Source organism: Dermacentor silvarum, chromosome 8, assembly GCF_013339745.2.
Source record: "Dermacentor silvarum isolate Dsil-2018 chromosome 8, BIME_Dsil_1.4, whole genome shotgun sequence".
In the NCBI taxonomy this organism is placed as follows: domain Eukaryota; kingdom Metazoa; phylum Arthropoda; class Arachnida; order Ixodida; family Ixodidae; genus Dermacentor; species Dermacentor silvarum.
Window position 1 is genome coordinate 165,649,546 of NC_051161.1, and position 21,903 is coordinate 165,671,448.

The 21,903-nt window shown below is 50.0% G+C and overlaps 1 protein-coding gene across 1 annotated transcript in view; it reads right to left on the reverse strand.

The window, feature by feature from the left end:
* LOC119461822 (medium-chain acyl-CoA ligase ACSF2, mitochondrial) overlaps positions 1-21,903 on the reverse strand; it is a 239,353-nt gene that overhangs the window by 60,116 nt on the left and 157,334 nt on the right. The window contains exon 8 of the mRNA XM_037723194.2: positions 18,434-18,582. Coding sequence (XP_037579122.1) covers positions 18,434-18,582 — 149 coding nt within the window. The remainder of the gene's footprint in view (positions 1-18,433; positions 18,583-21,903) is intronic.

Below are 21,903 nucleotides of genomic sequence, written 5' to 3' on the forward strand. Positions count from 1 at the left end.
GGACGGCCCAGAGCTGTTCCGCCAGGTCCGTGCTGCGTAGTGCTTCTTGTAGTCTGGCGGAGTCTTGATTCTTGTTTACGTGGGTCCGACCACACGGCCAGAGCAAGTGATGTACGTCTAGTGTTCTAAGGCAATTTTCGCAATATGATGTTGTGTATAGCTCAGGCATGTAGTGATGTAGTCTGTTCTGCGTGGGGTACGTGTTGGTTTGAAGCATTCTGAAGGTGATGGCTTGAGGCCTGGTGAGCTTATTGTGAGGTGTGCTGTATATTCTGCGGTCTAGATAAAAGTGCTTTGTGACCTCATTGTATGTGGAGGGAGGGTCCCGATTCTCGCGGGGATGGTCACGACCAGAACAGGTGGCGTCGCGGAGGGTTAGGTCTCACGCGCTCCTGTGAGCCATCTCGTTGAGATTGCGAGGGGCGTCCTCGATCTCTCCGATGTGTGCCGGGAACCAGCAGATGGTGTGATGCTGCAGCGGGGCGAATGTATTGATTATATGTAGTGCTTGTCTTGCAACGGCGCCTTTCTGGAAGGCTCTCACGGCCGAGCGTGAATCGCTGTAGACGTGGGTGGTGGTCGGGTCTGTGAGTGCGAGTGCGATGGCGACCTGTTCTGCTATCTCGGACTTGTGGGTCTTGACTGTGAGAGCGTTTATGACTTGACCTTGCTTATTGACCGTGATGGCAACGAAGGCCTGCCTGGACAGGTACTGTGCCGCGTCTACGAAACAGGCTTGGATCTTCTTATCACGTATTTCGCGCAGAATGAACGATCCGCGTGCCAGCCTTCTGGGTTGATGGTGCGCGGGGTTCATGTTGCACGGGAGTGGGCGAACCGTGTAGGAGTTACGTGTGCCCATCGGAACACTTTCATATAAATTCTCGATTGCTGTCGTGTCATGACCTAGTTTGGCTAGGATTTTTCTACCCTGTTTGGTTCCAGAGAATCTTGTCAATTGAGCCCGTTCTTGAGCTTCGGCGATTTCTTCAAGTGTATTGTGTACCCCCAGTTGCAGCAGGAGCTCCGTCCCGGTGCTCTTGGGGATTCCCAGTGCTAGTCTGACTAGCTTCCTCAGTTGCCCATTGAGATTGTCCTTCTCCGCTACCTTCCATTTGTGCATGGCCGCCTCGTAGGTGAAGTGGCATAGCGCGAAGGCGTTTGTGAGCTTGAGGAGATTTTCTTCCTTAAGGCCGTGTTGTCTGTTTGCTACGCGTCGTATCAGATTCATGGCGCTATCCGACTTTGTGGCGATCTTCGCCACGGTCGCGGCGTTAGAGCCGTTGCTCTCAATGAGCATGCGGAGAACTCTGATTTTGCTGACGTGCGAAATGGTTCCTCCGTCTTTTGTTCTGAGAGTAATGGTTAAAACTTGTGATACTTAAATATTATAACTGCGAAACAATGACAGAAACCAGAACTGATATAATTTTGATGGGGCTGTGCACTACCTTTGGGATCGGCCCACGCAAGAGGCCGCGTTTCTGCCCAGTGGCGCGCGCCCCTCAATCTCTTGCAACGTCATCCTGATGGCGCTCGCCTACGCGCATCCACGCAGCGGATGCGCCTGCCGTGCGGGGAATGAAAAAAAAAAACAGAACCAGAAAGCTCGCCTTCCTGCTGTGGGAACGCTGACGTTAATAATGGCATAAGAGCCAACTGTGGACAAGGAATATGGCGGACGACGAGCAGTGGTGCGAGGAACGCGCGAGCTGCGGCTGGGCGCCCGTGGGGCACGGCCGGTCGAGACTGGAGCTGTGGCCGTGGACCACGGGACCGAGGCGTTTTCCCTTATTGGTGCCCGTAACGTGGGGCCCCGGATGCGTTATGGGGCGGACCATGGTCGTGGGGAAGGCTGGAGGTACCCGTTCCACGGCTAGTAGCGACTCCAACCCGGCCATGGCGCGTGACCATTTCCGCGCTGCGAGCTGCACCTCTGACATTCGATGACGTCCGATTCCGCCGGTACCTCCTCCGTCGCCGTGATCGAGCCTGGCGTGGGTCCTGGCGGTGGCGTGGTGTTCTGCGCGCTGCTGCAGCACCCGGAGCCGGTGTTCGAGAAGGGCATCGCCAGCGCAGGTGATGTCATGCGCGCCAACACCACCTCAAGAGCGGCTCCGTCCCTCGGTGCGTGGTTCTCTGGTTCTCTGGTGCGGTGCGGTGTGGTCTCTGGTGGCCTTTCGGTTCCTGCAAGACCACAACTTCTAGGCTGCACCACCTGGTCTGCTCAAATTTCCCGAGGAGTCCCTCATGGAAGCCAGTCAGGTTTAGGGCCTGCGGGTTCCTGGAAGACCTCGGTGACTCGGCCTTGACGGCTCCACCGATCCTCGTTCGGTGCACCAGTCTCCAAGGTTCGCCGCCGGTAGGAGTGTCATGCCGTCGCTGCCAGCCACCGTGGGCCACTGCAGTCAACGCCTTCGCTGCGCAGCTGCGGGGAAAAGCGCTGGCCATGGAGAAGGGAATGGCACTGGTGAATGCTTGCCCTCGTTGTGCCAACCACCAACTACACCACCCGCCGCCGACTCGTCGCTTCTCCTCGTTTTGTGCCTTGCGGTGCTGCGCTCGCTGTGACGACGTGGTGGAGTGAGCGAGTGATTTTGCAACACGGTGCAGCAGTGCTTGTTTGTGCCTTTCGTTGTTGTGTTTCTTTCGTTGTGATCGTGGCCGTGCTCAGCGAGCGCGTAGCGTCGTAGCCCATGGCGGCATATCTCATCGTGCGTGCCGCCGGCTTCGACCGCCGTGTTGCCAGCCAGTGCCGTCAACGCCCTCGCAGAGGGAGGCGCAGTGTAGGAAAGCTGACGTGAATAGTGGCATAAGAGCCAACTGTGGACGAGGAAGATGACGGACGCGGGAGCAGTGTTGCGAGGGACGCGCAAGCAGTGTTGCGAGGAACGCGCGAGCTGCGGCTGGGCGCCCTTGGGGCGCTGCCGGCCGAGACTGGAGCTGTGGCCGTCGACCGCGGGACCGAGCCGTTTTCACACATAGCGTGCGCCGCCTGGAGTTCCCGGTAAACATTACGGTTACATAAGCTGCCGTTGCCGGGAAGCGTGAGAAGCACTCAAGGATCTTTGAATACTATCGCGCTCCACTCTTAACCCATTAAGGCCCAAGAAAAATCTAGTAACATTTTGTTGATTTATTGTGTCAGATATTTTCCAACTGTAAATACATTGTGAAAGTTTCATGAGTGGCGCTTTAGTCGTCGAGACGATACCATAATGTACTTTATAAAGTACGCTGGACCTTTGTGGCTACAAGAAGAGGTTTATTCTTCCTTTACAAATACAAAAGAAAGTCTAGGTGAGTCTAGGTCAGTGTGTCAAAACCTGATCTAAAACCTGATTTTGGAGTTTCCAAAAACAAAATGTCTTGTAAAGAGGACGCGAATGTTTGCGCAAGCCCGCATAATCCTCGGGTAGCAAAATTAGCATTTTAGTGGGAAATATTCTTTGCTGGGCGGTGTTTTTACAATTGAAGTGTGTAGCATGACTTCATCAAGTAACGGGGGCGGTCTTTAGTGTTACTTTCAGAGGCGCATGCGATGAAAATATATTATTGATGCTGAACTAGACGTGATATTTTACGAGGAATGCAGTCAGTCAAGACTAAAACATTCTGCATTTGGTTCAGTGTGAGTTGAAACATTCAACAAACTAGTGGCATCTCTTCCAATGACAGTCGGTTCTTGCATTGTAATCCTGTAATATGATTTGCTCGGTGGTATTTTTGTTGGACATTTCCGACCTTTCAAAAGATGGTGTCTACGTCTGGTCCCCCAATGTGGGTTACCCTACTTTCACTGCCTAACTCATCTCGATTGGCAGGGGAATCCAGATCGTGTTTGTTATTTTCTCCTTTCTCCTACCTATTATGTAATTTGTAATAAAATCCTGCATATAGTGTCTGTCTTTTTAGATATTGTTGATATGATATCGAAATGTTCTTTATTTATGTACATTTTCTGTAACTGCTGACTATTTTATTGACTGAGAAGTTAAGAGCGTCGTCAACTTTGCCGGCAAGAAGAAAAGAACAGGAATAAATAATAGCGATGCTGATAAAATCCTTAATAGATTTTTACCTGCAACCGTCTCTGAAGTTCTCCTAGTTAGCAAAAAATATTTTGTCATAATACAGGTAAAAAAAACATGCATGTTCGCACTCGGTCGTGCAAAGCTTGGGCACAGCCAGACTGTCCATCCTTAAGTCTTACTGGCTGCTACTCCAAGGTATTAACTTGGTTTAACTTAACTACGCATGTAGGAAGGTATTCTCGAGCAATAATTTTCGGAGTTACCTTCCCTTTCGGGGCATTTCGCGTGACTAGCACTGGACGTGTCGGCGCCTACGAGTGACAGCGTTCCCGACATGCCACAAACGCAGGCATGCTAACCAAGGTTGGCACAGTGCCAAGAAGGCTGTGCTTGCCGACGCCGAACGCGTTGGGGGCTAGCTGCTCGATATCAATCGCCCAGCTTCACTGTGGCTTGAGCTTTGCGCGGCTTATATAGTGCAAGCTTTCGCCTTTTTTTTTTTTTTCTCCTGGCTCAGCGTGCCGCGGAGAGACGAGAGACGGGGGTCGGGAAGGGAGGGAGCTGGCGAGGATGAGACCACGTGCGCATGCGCCGCGTCGCCCTCCTCCGCCCTCCTGATTGCCATGGCTAAGGCGCGGCAGTTTCTGGGTACGAACCACAAATTAGGGCTGGCTTAAACAGCTTCGCTGTTAAAAAACCATCGCGTGTGCTTCAAGAACACGCACACCCCTCTAGTGTATACATATAGGCCCAGTGTGCTTAACAAAGTAGACGTGCATTCATTTTCTTGCGATGCTATAAATACGTATATTATATGAAATGTCATGTATTCATCGTTTACGCCATTCTTTCACTAAACTTCTACACAAACTTCAGCTTCGATAAGCACATGCTATGCTTGACAAAAAATATAGATGCATGTACAGCAGTACCTGCTATGTTCAGCACTTCTGCAAGTTTGTCGATGAATAGATCAGATACCTCATAAAGCTGACAAAAATCTACAATGTAGTTGCCTTGGCCGGACCCTTCTTAGCATAATGGCGTACTAAGGAACTCGGTATGTTTCTTCTTTAATTACTTACAAATTAAAATGGTACTGTAGTTTTAAAAGTACAGTGGGTCTTAATGGGCTAAAGGCGAAGCTTAAGCTTCATCCAAGTTTTTTTTCGTTCTATGGCTCTTTGTGCAGTCCTTAACTTGCTCTCGGGGTTCTTTGTTAAGCTCCCAGTTTCTGGTCCATATGTTAGCACCGCTAGAATGCAATGATTGTACACTTTCGTTTCCACGTGGTCAGCATTTATTTGCTAATGCCTGCCGTATGCACCCCTTTCTTGATAGGTAGCTTTCTACTTTTCTTGAGGAGAACCAAGGTAGGTGTGGAATCTTTGCACATATTTCCCATAATTTTCACGTATGCCTCCTGTACTCCTTCATTACGCAATGCTTCTACGACCATTGAGATGCCAGTCACGCTGACTCTGCTGGACGCTAGACCTTATAGCGCCGAATTTTCCCCGGTGTAGCGTACCTTCTCCGCGAGTGTCAAGTCTGCGTCACACCGGACTGTATTTGTGCCTTTAAGCCTATGTGCGCGCAGGCGAGGTACTCGCTCGAGCGGACGTGGAGATGACGTTTCGTTTGACACTGGGACATTTTGTGATTGCTGTAGACCTAAGTGCGAAATGAATTCATCTACTTATGCCACTCGGTGCGATAAAATACAGCCGTGCGTAGCTATCTCGAGCACTGTAGCACAGCGAAGCGATGAGATACCTGTGGATATGCCGTGAAATCCTCCGTGAGATTAGAGATATTCTCCGAGTTTGGCGCGTAGGAGGCGCAAAAATTAAAAGCAGCACATTATACGTAAACATCCAAAATCAAAGGTGACCCGCGCACCACGGTGCCACTCATTAGGCGGAGCGTTCGTCACCGCCCAGCTCTGCTGTAGCCGTCGCAGTGCAAGGTACTCAAGAAGGTAAAGAGAGAGAGAGAATAAACTTTAATCCAAAGAGCACGCGAGCGTAGGTAGCTCCTCCGCTCTGCAGTGGGTGGTCCCCTTAGTCCAGGAGTCCAGCGGCCTTAGCTGCCCTTCTCGCTCGATTGACCAGGTTGAGCTGCAACGTCGAGTCGCAGCTGGACAGCGCTGCCTCCCATTGCCATGTGGTGGGGTGTGTTATGGGTGTGAGCTGTGGTGTGTTTGCGCAAGCCCATACCATGTGGTAAAGTGTTGCAGATTGATCACAGTGTGGACATTTATAGAAATACAGCGCAGGGTGTATGGCGTGTAAAGACTCAAATGTGGATATGTGTTTGTTTGGAGTTTTCGCCATATTACGGCTTCCTCTAGCGTCAGAGCATTATGAGGTGGGGGTAGTGTTCTTCGTGAAAGGCGATAGTGTTGTAGGATGTGAGTGTAGGATAGTGGTATGGGCTCTGGTTGGAACTGCTCGGCGCGGTCATCTCGCGGCTCCAGATGTGCATACGCTCGGGCGTAGGCGTGTGCCTGCTGATTGCCGCGTAAGGACTCATACCCCGGAGTCCACACGATTTGTATGTGTGGTGGCAGCTGGTGCGCTCCATTCACAATGCGATGTGAGCCCTGAAAATTTTGGCCCTGGAGTAATTTATGCATGCCGTCTGAGAGTCCGTGAGAACTATGACGCAATCCCAGTGCGGTCTCGTCGTGATGGCTAACGCTATCGCTAGTTCCTCTGCCTCCGCAGCCCTCACTCTGGAAACCGACGATGCATTTATTTCGGTCCTGTGATTGTCGACTACGCTGGTGACGAATGCGGTGCTTCTTGGGCTACGTACAAGACATTGGGGTGGTTTCCATACTTTCTCGTGAGCGCCTGCGCTCGGGCTTGTCTCCGTCCGATTTGGAAGTTTGGGTGCATGTTCCTGGGAATCTGTGAGACGTGCATAGTTTCTTGTATTCGCGTTGGGATTTTGGTCAGTGCGCTGCTCTTCCGTACGGAATATCCATGACGTTCCAAGACGCAGCGTCCCGCTATTGTGCCTAGTAGTCTTTCCTTCTGGCTTACCAGGTGGGCCTCTGTGATTTCCCGTGCGTTGTTGTACACCCCTGTCTCCTCGAGGCGAAAAGTAGCCGTTCCGGGTGGGAGTCCGAGCGCTTGCTTATACGCCTTGCATATCAGCCGGTCGAGTACCTCCACTTCCGCGTTCCTGAAATTTAAATATGGTGCGGAGTACGCAATGCGGCTCACAATCAGAGCCTGCACTAATCGGATAAGGTCCTGTTCCTTGAGTCGCCTCTTTCTGCTGGTAATTCGTTGCATCATGCGCAAGATCTGCGTGGTCGTGTGTTGTAGCTTCTGTATGGCGTATCCTCCGCCCCCGTCTTTTTGTAAGTGTAAGCCGAGGATCCGAAGTCTGTCTACCTTGGTAATTTCTCTAGGACCTATTCGCAGGTGGATGGTTGGTGCCGGGGCTGTTGATCGTCCTCGTGAGCGCTTCTCGATTATGAGGAGCTCCGACTTCTCCGGCGCGCATTGCAGTCTGCATGTCTCCGCATAGCTTGCTACGACGTCTACTGCCTCCTGTAATGCCTCTTGTTGTTCTCCTATGGACCCTCCGACCGTCCATATTGTGATGTCGTCTGCATACAAGGCATGTCTGATCCCCGGTATTTTCTCAACTTTGGCTGGGAGTTTCATCATGGCCACATTGAAAAGTGTTGGCGACAGCACTGCTCCTTGTGGCGTTCCTCTGTTAGGTGTGTCTATTCGCTGTGACCTCACATTTCCCAGCCCTATTGTGGCTGTGCGATCAGTGAGAAAAGCCCTCACGTAGCTGTACGTTCGTCGGCCGCAATTCGTGTCACTGAGATTGGATAGTATGGCTTCGTGCCCCACGTTGTCAAAGGCTCCCTTTAGGTCTAGCGCGAGAATTGCTTTTGGGCAGCACGGCGTTTCTGCAGTCAGTACTTCCTCTTTGAGCTGCAGAAGCACGTCTTGCGTTGACAAGTTGGGCCGAAAACCAAACATCGTGTTCAGCATCAGTTGACGTTCTTCGAGATGCGTCTGTAGCCTGTCTAAGATAACACGTTCCATCAATTTACCGAGGCAAGACGTAAGCGAAATGGGTCTTAGGTTCTCCAGGCAGGGCGTTTTTCCTGGTTTTGGTATCAGTGTAATGCTTGAATGCTTGAATTCCCGGGGGAAGGTCCCTCTGCTCCAGTGTGCATTTAAGAGTTCCTGTATTGCCTGCACGGTTGAATCGTCCAGGTCGTATACTAGCAACTTGTTGGTGATTCCGTCCTTGCCAGGAGTGGTGTTTCGAGTGAGTCTTGCGACCACTCGTGTCAGCTCGGAACGCGTTATGTCCCGGTCGAGCTCGCTGTTTTCCAGTCCGATGTAGTCAGCCGCTGGCTTTGCACCAAGTATCGGCTGGCCAATATACCTACTTTGTAAGGCACACAATAGCTGATCGTCTGTGCCTCCGAAGTTGTGTAGTACTCGGCTCATCGTGTGCTTGCTTTCTCTCTTGCTCTGGGTCGGATCTAGGAGATGTCTGAGTATGGTCCACGTCTTCGCAGTGCCCAGCGTTCCTTGAAGGGAGTTACAGAACTGGTCCCAGTTCTGTCGTGCCAGTTGCTCTGCGTAGCACTCTGCCTCGTCCGTTATTTTCGCGATGGGTATTTATGACTTACGGTTGTGCCGCTGCCTTCGCCATCTTCTAAGCAGACTGTGGCGCGCTTCCCACATGTGTAAGAGGCGCGGATCCATCCGTCCGTGGTGAGTGCAACCTCCTTGTAGTGTTTGGCTACCGATTCCTGCAGTTCTCTAATCCAGGCCTCTAGATTGGTTATCGCTTGGGCTTCTTGAGTTTCTCTTTCGCTGCGGCAGTTTGCCCAGTCCGTGATTTTGGTGGAGCGTATCTTTCTCCTTGGGAAGTTTCCCAGGTGTACCGAGATGTCGAGTATGAAGTGGTCGCTCCCTAGCGTGTCGTTGGTGTTTTCCCACTCGACGTTCCGAAGTCTGGACGCGAGCGCAAGATCGGGACAGGCGTCGCGGGCCGTGCTGTGTCCGCTCTCGTTGGATATGTCGGATCCGTCACTATCGTAAGTCGGTGGTGTTGTATCACGTTGTACAAGGTTGTTACCTTTTTGGTATCTCTGACGTACCCCCACGCCTCGTGCGCCGCATTGAAGTCGCCTAATATGAGGAGGCCGTTTTGTCCAGCTAGCTGCCTCGCTTGCTGCACCAAGTTGTCTAGGGGTCCCAGCGTTTAATTCGGCGAACTGTATATATTAAGTATAAAAACACTTGTGTTTGCCTTGCGCTGCGGCACTATTTCCGTGAAAACGTGATCGATTACCGTGTCCGCATAAGTGTGGTCTATTGCAGTGAGGTGTTTGCTCGTGAGTGTGCCCATACGTGCTTCTGCTGTCGCATTAGTGTGATATCCGGTGATTCTTGGTGTTTTCCTGTTTCCTGTAAGGCTATTACATCCGGTGGTGTGTCTTGTTTGGCAATGTACTGCAGCAGCGTCACCCTCTTGCGAGTGAAGCCACAATTCCACTGCCAAACGGTGATGCTTCCATTTCGATCATTTGGTTTTCTGGCCATTTTGGTCCTCTTGTAGCATTTGCTGGAGGGCTGTCTCTCTGTGTGGATAAACTCGTGGCTTCTTGTGGCGCTGATCGTTTACCAGAGGGGTGAAAACCTCGTGCAGATGCGTTATCATCTGTCGGATCTCGTCGAAGCCCTTCTCCATTCGCATATGTAGCTCTTGGATGGCTTTCGGTTTTCGTGAATACCATTTTCGCAGGCTGTTACTCGCACATCGACCGGTTGGGCTGTCGGATTCGGCTCGGGCGGCACCTCGGTGTTCATTTCTTCGACGGTCTCCTGCACTACCGAGGCAGTGGACGCGCGCTGCGGCGGCAGTGGTGGTGTTCGGGGTTCGGGCGAACTTTCTTGCGCTGGTGGCTTGTTTCGGCTTCGTTCCTCCTTTAGCTGTGCGCGCAATTCGGCTATCTCTACGCGCAGTTCCTGTACTAGGGCCGCAAGCGCCTGTACAGTGTTGTTCGTGTTTGTGTCTGCGTCTCGTGATGGCTGTATGTGTGGTTTGGTTTTGTCAATTTGTCTCTGTGACTTCGGGAGGCAGCGTTCTGCCCAGCTCACCTGTTGTTCCTTGGAGTTCACGTGACTCAGGGTTTTAGACCTACTGCCGGACCTGGTTCTGCTATTGGACCTGGATCGGCTCTCGGATCTGGATCTGCTGCCGCCTCGTTGTTGCGATGCCGCCCTGGGTCTGGAACTGGAGCGGGTCCGAGATCGGGATCGCTGTCTGCGACCCTCCCTCGGTTGTTCTGTCGTGGTGTTGTCTTTGTGTGCCTGTTCCTTGAGTGGCCTGTGCGACGAGCGTGGCGCTGGTAGCAGTCTCTTAGGGCATTCTTTCGACGCCGTCGCGTGATCGCCGTCGCACAACGAACATTTCAGTTTGCAGTCATGCCCATCATTAGGCTCTGCTGCATCGCATCTTTCGCAGGTTGGTTTATCCGGGTGCGGGCAAACGTCGGTTCGATGCCCCATTTGATGGCACGCGTTGCATACCTTGAACGTGTGTCGATAGGGTAGGCAGCGTAGCTCGCCTCCGTCGAAGGTTATGTACCTTGGTACCGTTCTTCCCTCGCAAGTTATCAATGCGGTCGCACATGGCCCTAGCATCCGCGCTTGTAGGATGTGTCTTTTGTGTGCATACAGCCCGCGCATGAGCTCCGCGTCCGTCGTTCCCTAAGGGATGCCATGGGCCACTAGACGAGTTGAATTCGCCGGTGGTGCGATATATGTGGCCACTGCATACTCCTTGGCGCCGAGATGCACAGTGTTGATGTCTCGTATCCTAGCTGCCATGTCTTCACTAGAGGTGCTCACTACTGCGATATTCTGCTTGCTTTCTATCCGCGCGATAAGGTTCTGGGTCGGGGTGGTGCGTGGGTATCCTCCCGCCGTGAGTACTGCTGGGGCGATGACCGGGGTCGGCCACTTCGAAAAAACGAGGCCTTCCCTCGGCCCCAGTATTACTTTCAGGTGCTGCTTCGAGAGTGGTGGTGGTCTGCGCGGCGAGCGCTGCTGTGCCTCGGGAGCCGGGTCGGAGTTCTTGGGTTCTTCCTTGCTGCGTTGTTTGCGCCTTGTGAATGTGCCTTGTGACCTGCGCAGTTGGTGGATTCTTGCGGTTGCGAGGGACAAGCATCAACATCCATGGTATGCTTCGAGTGCCGGGGTGGGGCTCAGCCCCTTACTCCTGGCTAGGCCTAGCGGAGCGGTCTCCGCTTGCGCACTCTCGAGGTTCCGCAACACCGATAAATGTGACTCACAGCCTGGATCTTGCTCTCTACGGACGTAATCCAACTCGCTGCGTCGAATGGCACTATTTTCAAAGGTCTGGGACGACTTGGCCTGGAGATAGTGTTTCTTGAACCGGGAGCCCATGCTAGCACGGCCGCTCCTCGCTGACTTCGTCTTTCTCCTCTGAAGAAGGTAAGGAGCACCGCGAAAGGAATCAAAGGCGATTTTTGACTGAACGCATTAGACTACTTCTTACTGCATAGTAGTATTTCTGAAATAATCTATTTTATCTTCAAATGCATTTCTCGACTTCACTAAAAAAATGTAGGGCCACTTTAAACTACAGGCTATAAGATATAATTAGAAGCCAACAAACAATGACACCAAAGAAAACATAGGGGGAATTACTTGTACTTACTAATTTAATTAAACAAATGATAAATTAATGGAAATGAAAATGATTGAAAAAACAACTGGCCACAGGTGGGGAACGATCCCACGTCTTCGCATTACGTGTGCGATGCTCTCACCATTGAGCCACCGCGGCGCCATTTTCCCATCAACTTTCTGGGGTATTTATGTTGTACTACTAGAACTAAATGTGGGAGTGTTACCCAGCGCACCACTCACAAACCTAATAGAGGCTATAAGACAGAATTTTTAGCACTGATTTAATGAATCTTGTAACAGCTAGTTCCTCTCAGGATTTTCTTGGGCGTGCGTGCGTGTGCTCGTGTGCGTGTGTGTGCACGATTATACTTTCTTTTGTATCATAATTTTCGTATAGGCCATTCGGTCTTTGAAACGCACGGGCCACTTTCGAACACTTGATTGCCAATATCTTACGCGGCCTGAAGTGATAGCACTGCACGTTTTATCAATGACGCCGTCGTTCTTTGCCAGGTTTTCGAACCGATCTTTACCGCTTGCACTAAGTTAAGGCGTGTTGGCACAACCGCCGTCTTCAGCTTGACTTCAAGAAACGCCTATTCGCTGCTCACAAACGGACACTCTGGGGCAACGTGGCCTGCAAATAAGGCATTTCTCGTAAACTTAGGAAACATCACCCACGTATAGCAGTTGCCGAAGCCCACCACCTCAAAGGCACGGCACAGTTTCATTCGCCTATGCTCGTATTTTCAATGTTTCGTCCGCAACTTCTCTACCGGGGTTGCACCTCTGACAAGACATTGTAACAGTGCCTGCGATACTGCAATCACAACTCCCCGTCGTCTTCTTATGCCTTCACCAATTCGATGGCATTCGCAAGCAGCGCAGTTGCTGAACTCACACTGATGCCTTTGGTCTCAGCGTCTGATCTGTGATCGCGCAGCATAAGCGCTACCTTGGCAAACACGCAGTCGTTGGGGTGCTCCATTGAGACCCCCGCTAAACTTGAAGCTGCTTCATGTGTCTGCGAAAGAGCTACTGCTGATTGTTTAGGCCCTTCAAAATTTCCGTCCGCGTCTCTGTGGCTGGCCTTTTGACGTAGTAAAGAACCACCACGCTATTTGCTGTTTGTCTTCTCAGAAAGTCCCTTGAGAATGACCGCCCGTTAGGCTAGTTGGTCTAACATAGTTACTTTCAGATATAGCGCAAATAAGTAAACATACACATGAAAAAGACACGACAGACGCGGAGGAGCGCTTGTCGTCTGCGTCTGTCGTGTCTTCTTCATGTGTATGTGAACTCATTTGCGCTATATCTGAAAGTAACAGAAAGTCCCGCTCGGCCACCTCACTCGCTGGGCCCTGCTACTACAATGATTTCATATTCGCATCTTCTCTAGCTCTGGACGCCGGCACACCGACGCTGAAGTCCTCTCACGTTTCTCAGTTCCGTCAGACGACCGTAGTACTTCTACATACTATAAAGGTGTCTTACCACCCGATATAATGAAGATGTTTTCAGAGCAGCAAACGACCAAGTGGTTTGCCATGCTCCTCGATCATGGTGTCCTCGGAAGCCGCTTTTCGCCGCCCGCGACGTCCTTTGTTACCACTGCAACTACAATGATGACGGCCCCACAAGGCTGTTGGTAGTGTCGTGCCATTTCTACAAGGTCTTATGCTACACCTCTCACTCCAACCCCGATGTGGCGACGGCGCAGTGCTTAATACGTACAACTTCGTTCCTAAACATACGCCCTGAGCCATTTGGTGCTAACGTCCCTCACGTGCGTCTCACCTCCTCGCAGTCTCGCTCCCGCCGCTTGCCTGCCATGCAAGCGCATTTCTCCAAGATGGGATGGATTTATGCGGACCAGTCCCGGTGTGTTTCAACTGGCAACCGTTCGATCATCGTCGCCGTAGACGTGGTATGCCTAAACCATATGCCTCCTATTAGCCGGGTCAAATTGCGTTACTATTATGTCGGGCTTTTAATCAGCTCCAATTCGTCCCCTGGCGCCGGACGGCGTTACCGTAAATCATAAACAGAACAAAAGCGGTGGTAAGGTCACTTTGTCTACCCAAGCCCTCCGCCCTCCTTTCCCCTGTCGGCTTTCCTTTAAGACCCAGGCATAGCCATCCCTTCCTCTGATTTGGGCACATACCCCTTCAGTGGTTCCTTGAACCCCCCCCCCCCCCCCCTTGATTTGGATCGTTTCGAAGTTTCGCATGGTCGATTTCCTAGTGAAAGGAAAAATTGTCGCTGACGCCAAGTACAACGCGCACAACACTCAACAATACACACAACATGCATGACCGGCTGAGCCAGCTGAGCTGAGCAGCAGCCTTCTCAGGCGAATCTGGCGCATATTCACGAAAGGAGTAATCGTTTTATATGGTTTATATTATTATTGTACTGTATTGTATTATTAAATTTTTATTATTGTAAGAACAGCCCGCTAAATTGACACAATTTAGTTTACATGATTTTATCATTTATATTTTGTTTAAGCAGCCGTCCGCCACAAGGCGGCGGGGCAGAATTCGCAAACGAAGTGCTGTACTGGGGGTACTATATATAGAATGGGTTCAGACCAGACAAGATGATTACAGGATAATATGCATAGAGATTTCAGTAGCTCAGAGCATACCTTTATGAATGGCATTTCTAGATATTAAGGAAGCCTAACACAACATAGACAGGGAAATGTTATGGGACATTCTCAAGCACGATGGCATAGATGACGATTTCATGTAGCTGTGAGAGACATATAAAGAGACAACCGAGTACAAATTGTATGGGAAGGCCGAAAATGTTGTGAAGTGGTAAAAATTCACCAAAGACGGAAGCATGGATGACCTCTGTCTCCATTGTTGTTGACACTTTGTGTTAAGGGCATAAAAAGACAACTGGAAACCAGTGAATTAGGGTTTGATTTATTATACATTCGTAATGGCCAAATTGTGCAACAGAAGGTCCCCTGACGTATGCGGAAGACATAGTGCTACTAGCAGACAGTGCAAAATTTATGGAGACTTGCAAGTATGTGTGAAAAGGCAGCGACAAAACGATGCCTTACGTTTAGCACAGAGAAATTGGGAATTATGATCTTTAATCAACATTACGTGGTTCCAATTCCACATTAAGTAATTACAATAGTCAAGTAATATAAACATTACGGCGCCTACATCAATCAAGGAAACACTGGCTCGAGTACCTACCAAGATAATCTGAAAATAAAGGGGAAGTGGAATGCAGCACTAATGATTAACAGGTCACTTTGGGGGGCCAACAATAAATATGAAATGGTGTGGGGAATCTGGAAAGGAGTAATGGTGGCAGCGCTAACGTTCGCAAGTGCCATTCTATGCTTAAAATCGGATGTCTTGTCGTGGTTCAAAGTTAACCAAAAATCAGTAGGCCGGTTGGCTTTGGGAGCCCAAGGTAATACCACAAATGAGGCAGTGCAGGGTGTTGGGACTCCGAGTAGCGTTTAGGCCGTTGATCCTTCAGCCAGAGGGATGAGTACGTCCGGGAGTAATAGCGAGAGAAAAAGAGGGTTTATTTTACAGTATTTACAGTGGCTCCAAATATGGATGCCCACTCCATGAGGGAGCACTTTGAAAGTCTCAGCTCACTACATGTCTGAGCACATATCAGAACACGTCAGGACACTCCACTGCACTCAAGGTGTCTCCTTATAAAACATTCGTTTTCCCTAGTTGACCCGACTAGGGAATCAGATGACCTGCATGCGGCCAATCAGAGGGGTCGTATTGTTCACTGAACTCCGCCTCTAATGTTGCACCTTCGAAGCAAGGACGAGGCAATCCGGAAACAGGGAGTTCACACTCCTTCCATGAAAGTCGGTGGCTTAGTTTCTTGCCCTCCAACGGTCATCTTGCCAGGGTCGGGAGAATGGCCTTCACGCTAATCCCCGCTTCTAACGAAGGGTGGCGGTTGTGGTCGGTCGTGTCTAAGTGAGCTTCTTTGTCCTAGCGTCACTGCAAGTGTCGGGCCGCATCGCCAGGTAGGCGGCCGCTGATGAAGGGGGTGGCATCGGGGGAAGCACCCAAAGAATGCGCACTGCCGAGTTGGGGCGCTTGTTTGCCCGTCTCGTCGGTGTCGGGCACTGTCGCCGTCTGCGTGACGCTGATGAAAGGGCTTGCCTCGATGGGAAACAGTCAAAGAATGCGCCCGGCCGATTCGGCACGCAACAAGGGTGACATGAGTTGGGCCTCTTTTGAGGTCACAGAAACACAGAGCAAAATTAGTTTTGAAGAAAAGCTCAGGAACATGGATGAAAAAAAAAAAAAAATGGGCGGCTAAAGTGCCCAAGTATCTCTGCGTGAAAAGCGTGGACACAGAATGGAGGAAGAGGTCAAGGAAGTTAACAACCAAGTACAGGATAATCTAAAGTGTAAAAAGACAACCAGGAGTCATCAGAAAGAAAGTGAGAGCAATAGAGACCGTGAATTGGATTCAAAGAATGGAAACAAAAAGGACAAAGGAGATTTACAAGAATGAGAAGAAAGAAATTAGAAAGGAAAATCTGTACCATAACACAAAGGATTTTGCCTTGCTATTTGAGGCTCGAGATGTCGGCCGATCCTGGCCGACATTTGCAGAAAGGGTCCAAGTGCATTGGCACATACCCGTGTGAACTAGCGAAGCTGATCCTGGCAATGTCTAGCTAAGCATGGTTGGGACAACTTAAGCTTCGTCAGTCATCGATAGCCAATTATTATCTAATCGACAATCGATCCATAATCAATAAATTCCGGAAAATGCTGGGGATGACTTGGTAGTGCTTAGCCCAGCCCAAATACGTAGCCAATACCTTGCGATAGCCAATTGATAGCCAATCAATAGCTAACCGATAATCGATCAATAATAAATAAACTCCGGAAAATGCTGGGGATAACATTCTAGGGCTTAGCCTAGCGACAAAGACAGGACTAGCTAGGTGCCCACCAGCTCCGCTGTCTCTTTAGCATTGCGCCTCCAGTACAAGATACGCTAGTTTTTTTTTTGTTTTTTTCTACACGTGAACACGACCCTCGGAGACGTAGCCCTTAACAGCTTCGATGTAAAAAGATTAAGGAGATGTATGCAAAAATTCTAGAATAAAAAGCATATGTATAGCATACCTGAATAACTCAAGCTGGCTAGGTGACTATTTTTCACCACCCCGTTTCAAAACGGATGCCAATAAATCATCATTATCACGAAACTAGTGGTTCCATTACGGGAGTTGGCTAAACGACACGAAGCTTTCTTTTTCGTATTTTCCCGGACGTCCTGCATATGTTTGAGTTCTGAGAGAGACGTCTGGAGAAGTATGCTTCTCGAAATCTACGCAGGTGTACACGCTTTCCTCTGTTTGTCCCTAGAATGCTTCGCTGCACTACGCCAAAATGGAATATTACTTGAAAATTGGCTCTTTCTTTTTGTCTTTCGTGGTGCCGTGGCAAAGTATTGTGCTCATGACTGGCATGTCCTCGGTCCGAATGGCATGTTCAATACGGATACGGATACGAAGAACTTTATTCAAAGCCGCTTCGCCATTCCGAACTCCGTATCGGCCGTTATGATCCCGTTTGAAGGGAACATTAAGCGTCTTACGGGTGAAAGCACGTAGTCTTTCGTAGTACACAGGCAAATGCATCTTAGAAGCTATGAATCCCCAGCAAAAAGTCCCCAGATCTCGCAAAACTTTGCAGTTAAAGTCCCCCATACTTTCTCTGGAGGCTTTCTCGGTCGAGCAAATACGAGAAACCTCTGGTCGTAAACAACCGCCACAAGAGCAAGCAACGTTGCCTCGTAGTTGCCACATCATTATCTGCCATGGCTGGCTAGCGATTGAGGCCACGTTAGTTGAATGTTGCCCTGTCACTTCTGTTCAAATTCGAAGTTATTCACCGTAACACTACGGTTCAGCGGAGAGATTCAGCGGTACTCTTGTCGACATGCTTTCACAGTATGTTGCTTCGTACCACACCAGTTGCACCGACGTTTCTCACATTTACGCCTTCCCACCACCTCCCAGGAAACTATCACATTCTCACCGTTCTTTCTTCGTTAGAGCCGGGAGCCCACCTTTGACGCGGTCCTTCCGTACCGTCGTGACAGTGCTGGGTGCTCAACTGTTGCTAGGACCGCTCACCATGCTCAGGAATGCCAGCGACTCGTTACCTGAAGCGCGCTGATCAGTGCCACCGAAAAAGAGCTTCATGACGGGAGTGCATGCGCTCATATTTTCAGCCTTTCGCCCTTGACTTCATTGTGACTCGGTGTGTCCCACCTGCTGTTCCGCGGCGTTCGTTCAAGCTCCTTCTAAAGTACCACGGTCTCTACCGAATGGCTGCCAAAACTTGCTCAGTTATTTGCACGGTTGAACCTGCAATCTCGGACACAAGCGGTTTTAGGATCCTCCTATCACGTCGTCGCCATATATTACCAGGTTGGCTACAGTCCAACAACGGGAATGATTGTACAAAGTCTGACACTATAGGCTTTCACGTCGCCATCGCGTTGCTAGGAGCCACTTCACTAATTATGCTGAGCGGCGGTGAGGCTGCTGCGTTTCTTTCTGCTGTTTGAAAGTCGAATAAACTATTTTACAAGTGACATTGAGAGAGAATGACAGAATGTCACTAATTGGACACGATGGTCGTAACTGGTTACCTGTATTGCTCAATGCATGCCAGGATGCGAGCGGCAGCGGTCCCGGGTGCCAGATACACGGTGGTCATACCCTCCACTATGCCGCAGATGGAGAAGTCGACGTGTCCGAAGGCGTGGTACAACGGCATGACGCAGCACATCACGCTCCGCTGGGTGAAAATACACATTTTCATCCTTAGAAATGTAACCGTACGAAATGATATTGCGCTGAGTGAACATGGATTGCACAAGAAGAGTAAAATTATCTAACACACTGATACTTGAACAGAAGGAAGCCGTTCTGAGAAAACGTTTGAGGGCGTTTTCCCTAGAAGTTCTTTGCCTCGAGTTATAACATTTACTTTTCACGCAAGTAGGGCACTCCGTTCCCCCCTTTTTTTTTCCCAGTCCTAATGTTAGCTCTGTAGGAGTTAATGCGGAAAGTATTTTGGGCTAATTTATGTTGTGCATCTTAAATGGGCGGAAACAGGCCAATGCTTCTAAAACTAATTTTTCGACAACATCAACGCGAATCGCTTCACAAACTGGAGGCATTCTTGCTGCGGGCATCTGCTGATGCTACAAATGTACCCCTGAAACACTTAAAAAAAGACCTTCGAAGTAAAATATGACCACCATAGCGTGCTTGCTTTTTTTTTCTTGTCCTTTGATTATTTATGTTTAGTTATATTTTTATGCCAATACGCATCAATAAAAAGCTTGAGGATTAATGTATTAAGGCTTAAAATGAACCTATGTTACAGCTCAAGTTCTTATGATATCATTCTTCTTTTTGGGGTTTTACGAGCCAAAACCCGTTCTGATTATGAGGCACGCCGTAGTGGAGGGCTCCGGATTAATTTTGACCACCTGGGGTTCTTTAACATGCTCTACAACGCAAGCACACGGGCGTTTTTGCATTTCGCCTCCATCGAAATGCGGCCGCCACGGCCGGGATTCGCTCCCGCTACCTCGTGCTCAGCAGCGCTAGCTACGCCTTAGCTGACTGAGCCACCCCGGCGGGTATCTTATGGTATCAAAGTGATTTTCATGAAAGTTATTTTTATCGCACATACGGGTGATTATTTATTATAGTTGATTATTTTATTATTTATTTATTTTATTTATACAATACTGCAGGCCTTGGCGTGACCCAAGCATTACAGCAAAACGGAAACATAAAAGACGGTAAAATTTTTAAATCGAAGCTTTCTTTACTTTGTTTTCATTTCGCAAGTCCTCACTGGTCAGCGACAAAAGTAAGCTAATGAAAGTTATTTGCCTAAGGAAGTTCACTTCTAGGGGCATTTATAGCTAACCTTTTGTCTCGGCCACATTATAAGATTGGGAACAAAATGGTACAGAAATTCTGAGAATTGTCGACTTATGCGTAAGCGTTCTTTGGCTCGGCTGTTACTTCGCTTTTGCTTTCTTAGGTTGATAGCTTATGCTTGTCTACCCGTCACTTTTCCGGTGACAAAGAATGCCTACGCATTAGTAAACAATTCTCAGAATTTCTGTAGCATTTTCGTTGCTTATTGTGTATATGCTATAGGCCACATTGCCATGTGTACTTGTTTATCTTTCACCGGTGACCGCTTTTCACAGGCTAGCAAATGTTAACTGTTATCGCTCGGCGCAGGACGCACCTGCATGTATCCGAAGCTTCTCGAACGTTATCGATGTTTCTATTCCTCGTCCGTTAAAGGTGGATTCACACGACCGGACGGAGGAGGAATTTTCGCAGCGGATGGCGTATCACGTGACGCGCGCGTCATCAAAACGTGCCGCCCTCGTCTAGTCCGGCCTCCTCCGCTCGCGGTCCGGATTGAAAATGCTCGCCGGTATTTCCATCCGTCCGTTTGGCGGTCGTCTGACCTCAATTTAGCGTAGTCATCGTCAAATCTGGCAGCATTGGACGCATTGGCGTGTTATCGGCTTGGAGCCACGTGTGATTTCGTTGTGCAGCAGTGACCGCATGTATTTTGTTGTGATGCAGCGAGAAAGGCGACTCATGGTTGCGCGCGCATTTCTATTTACTCAGACCGTGCAGCCTGCGTGACCTCGACATGAGTGAGGTGCACAAGAAAACGCTAAGTGAAGAGGCAACCGTCACTTTTTTGGCTCTTGTTGAGGGATTCACAGCGCTATGGAATATAGAGCACGCCGAGCATGCAAACGCGCAGCTGCTAATAAGCGTTGGAGTCGAGAGTAAGCGTGCGGATTCCGCAAACGGCGGTCCGGCTGTGCGAATGCGACCTAACTCGGCTGCGCCGGATTCAAGTGATGATGTCACCGTTTGTCCGCGGAGCAGGCGGGATTTTGCCCTCGCGTGTGTATCCACCTTAAGGTGCATTCGCAGGACCGGACGGAGGAGGAATTTTCGCCGCGGATGGCGTATCACGTGACGCGCGCGTCATCAAAACATGCCCCCCTCGCCCAGTCCGGCCTCCTCCGCTCGCGGTCCGGATTGAAAATGCTCGCCGGTATTTCCATCCGTTCGTTTGGCGGTCGTCTGACGTCAATTTAGAGTAGTCAGCGTCAAATCTGTCAACATTGAAGAGATTTGCATGGCTACGATGGCGTGTTGTCGGCTTGAAGCCACGTGTGCTGTTGTTGTGCAGCAGTGACCGCACGTGCTTTTGCTGTGGTGCAGCGAGAAAGGCGAGTCATGGTTGCGCGCGCATCACTGTTTACTCAGACCGCGCAGCCTGCGTGACCTCAACATGAGTGACGTGCACAAGAAAACGCTAAGTGACGAGGCAACCGTCACTCTTTTGGCTCTTGTTAAGGGATTCGTAGCGCTATGGCATATAGGCACGCCGAGTATGCAAACGCGCAGCTGCTATAATAAGCGTTGGAGTCGAGAGTAAGCACGCGGATTCCGCAAACGGCGGTCCGGCTGTGCGAATGCGACCTAACTCGGCTGCGCCGGATTCAAGTGATGACGTCACTGTTTGTCCGCGGAGCAGGCGGGATTTTGCCCTCGCGTGTGTATCCACCTTTACCGACGCTTATGTAATGTGATTGTAGGAGCGACGCGAATTCTCTAGTACTTTCTGGAAGCCACGCGGGCACCAGGAACATTCGATGACTTTTGTATAAAAGCCGACGCGCTTTGCCGCTGATCATATTTCGACGATCGTCGAGCGTGTTCGCCGCTATCGTTGTGCTTCGAGTGTAGCTTGCTTTTGTGGGCACAGGTTCGACCAATAAAGGATCAGTTTCGTCATACACAGTTTTACGACTGTTTTCTTCACTGTCACTACTGCGTCACATTTGGTGGAGGTCATTTTACGTCCTTCTACCGTCCAGCCGTGAGCCAAGCCCAGACCGCAGAAAAGACGTCGACGCCTACCCCGACCAGCGAACTAGCCGCAGGCTACTAAATCTGCAGCCGGAGTACGAACCCCTACCCGACAAGACCAAGAGGGCCAAAGTCATGACCTCGGCAGCAGCTACCATGACAGCCCCTGCGCCAACATCTGCGG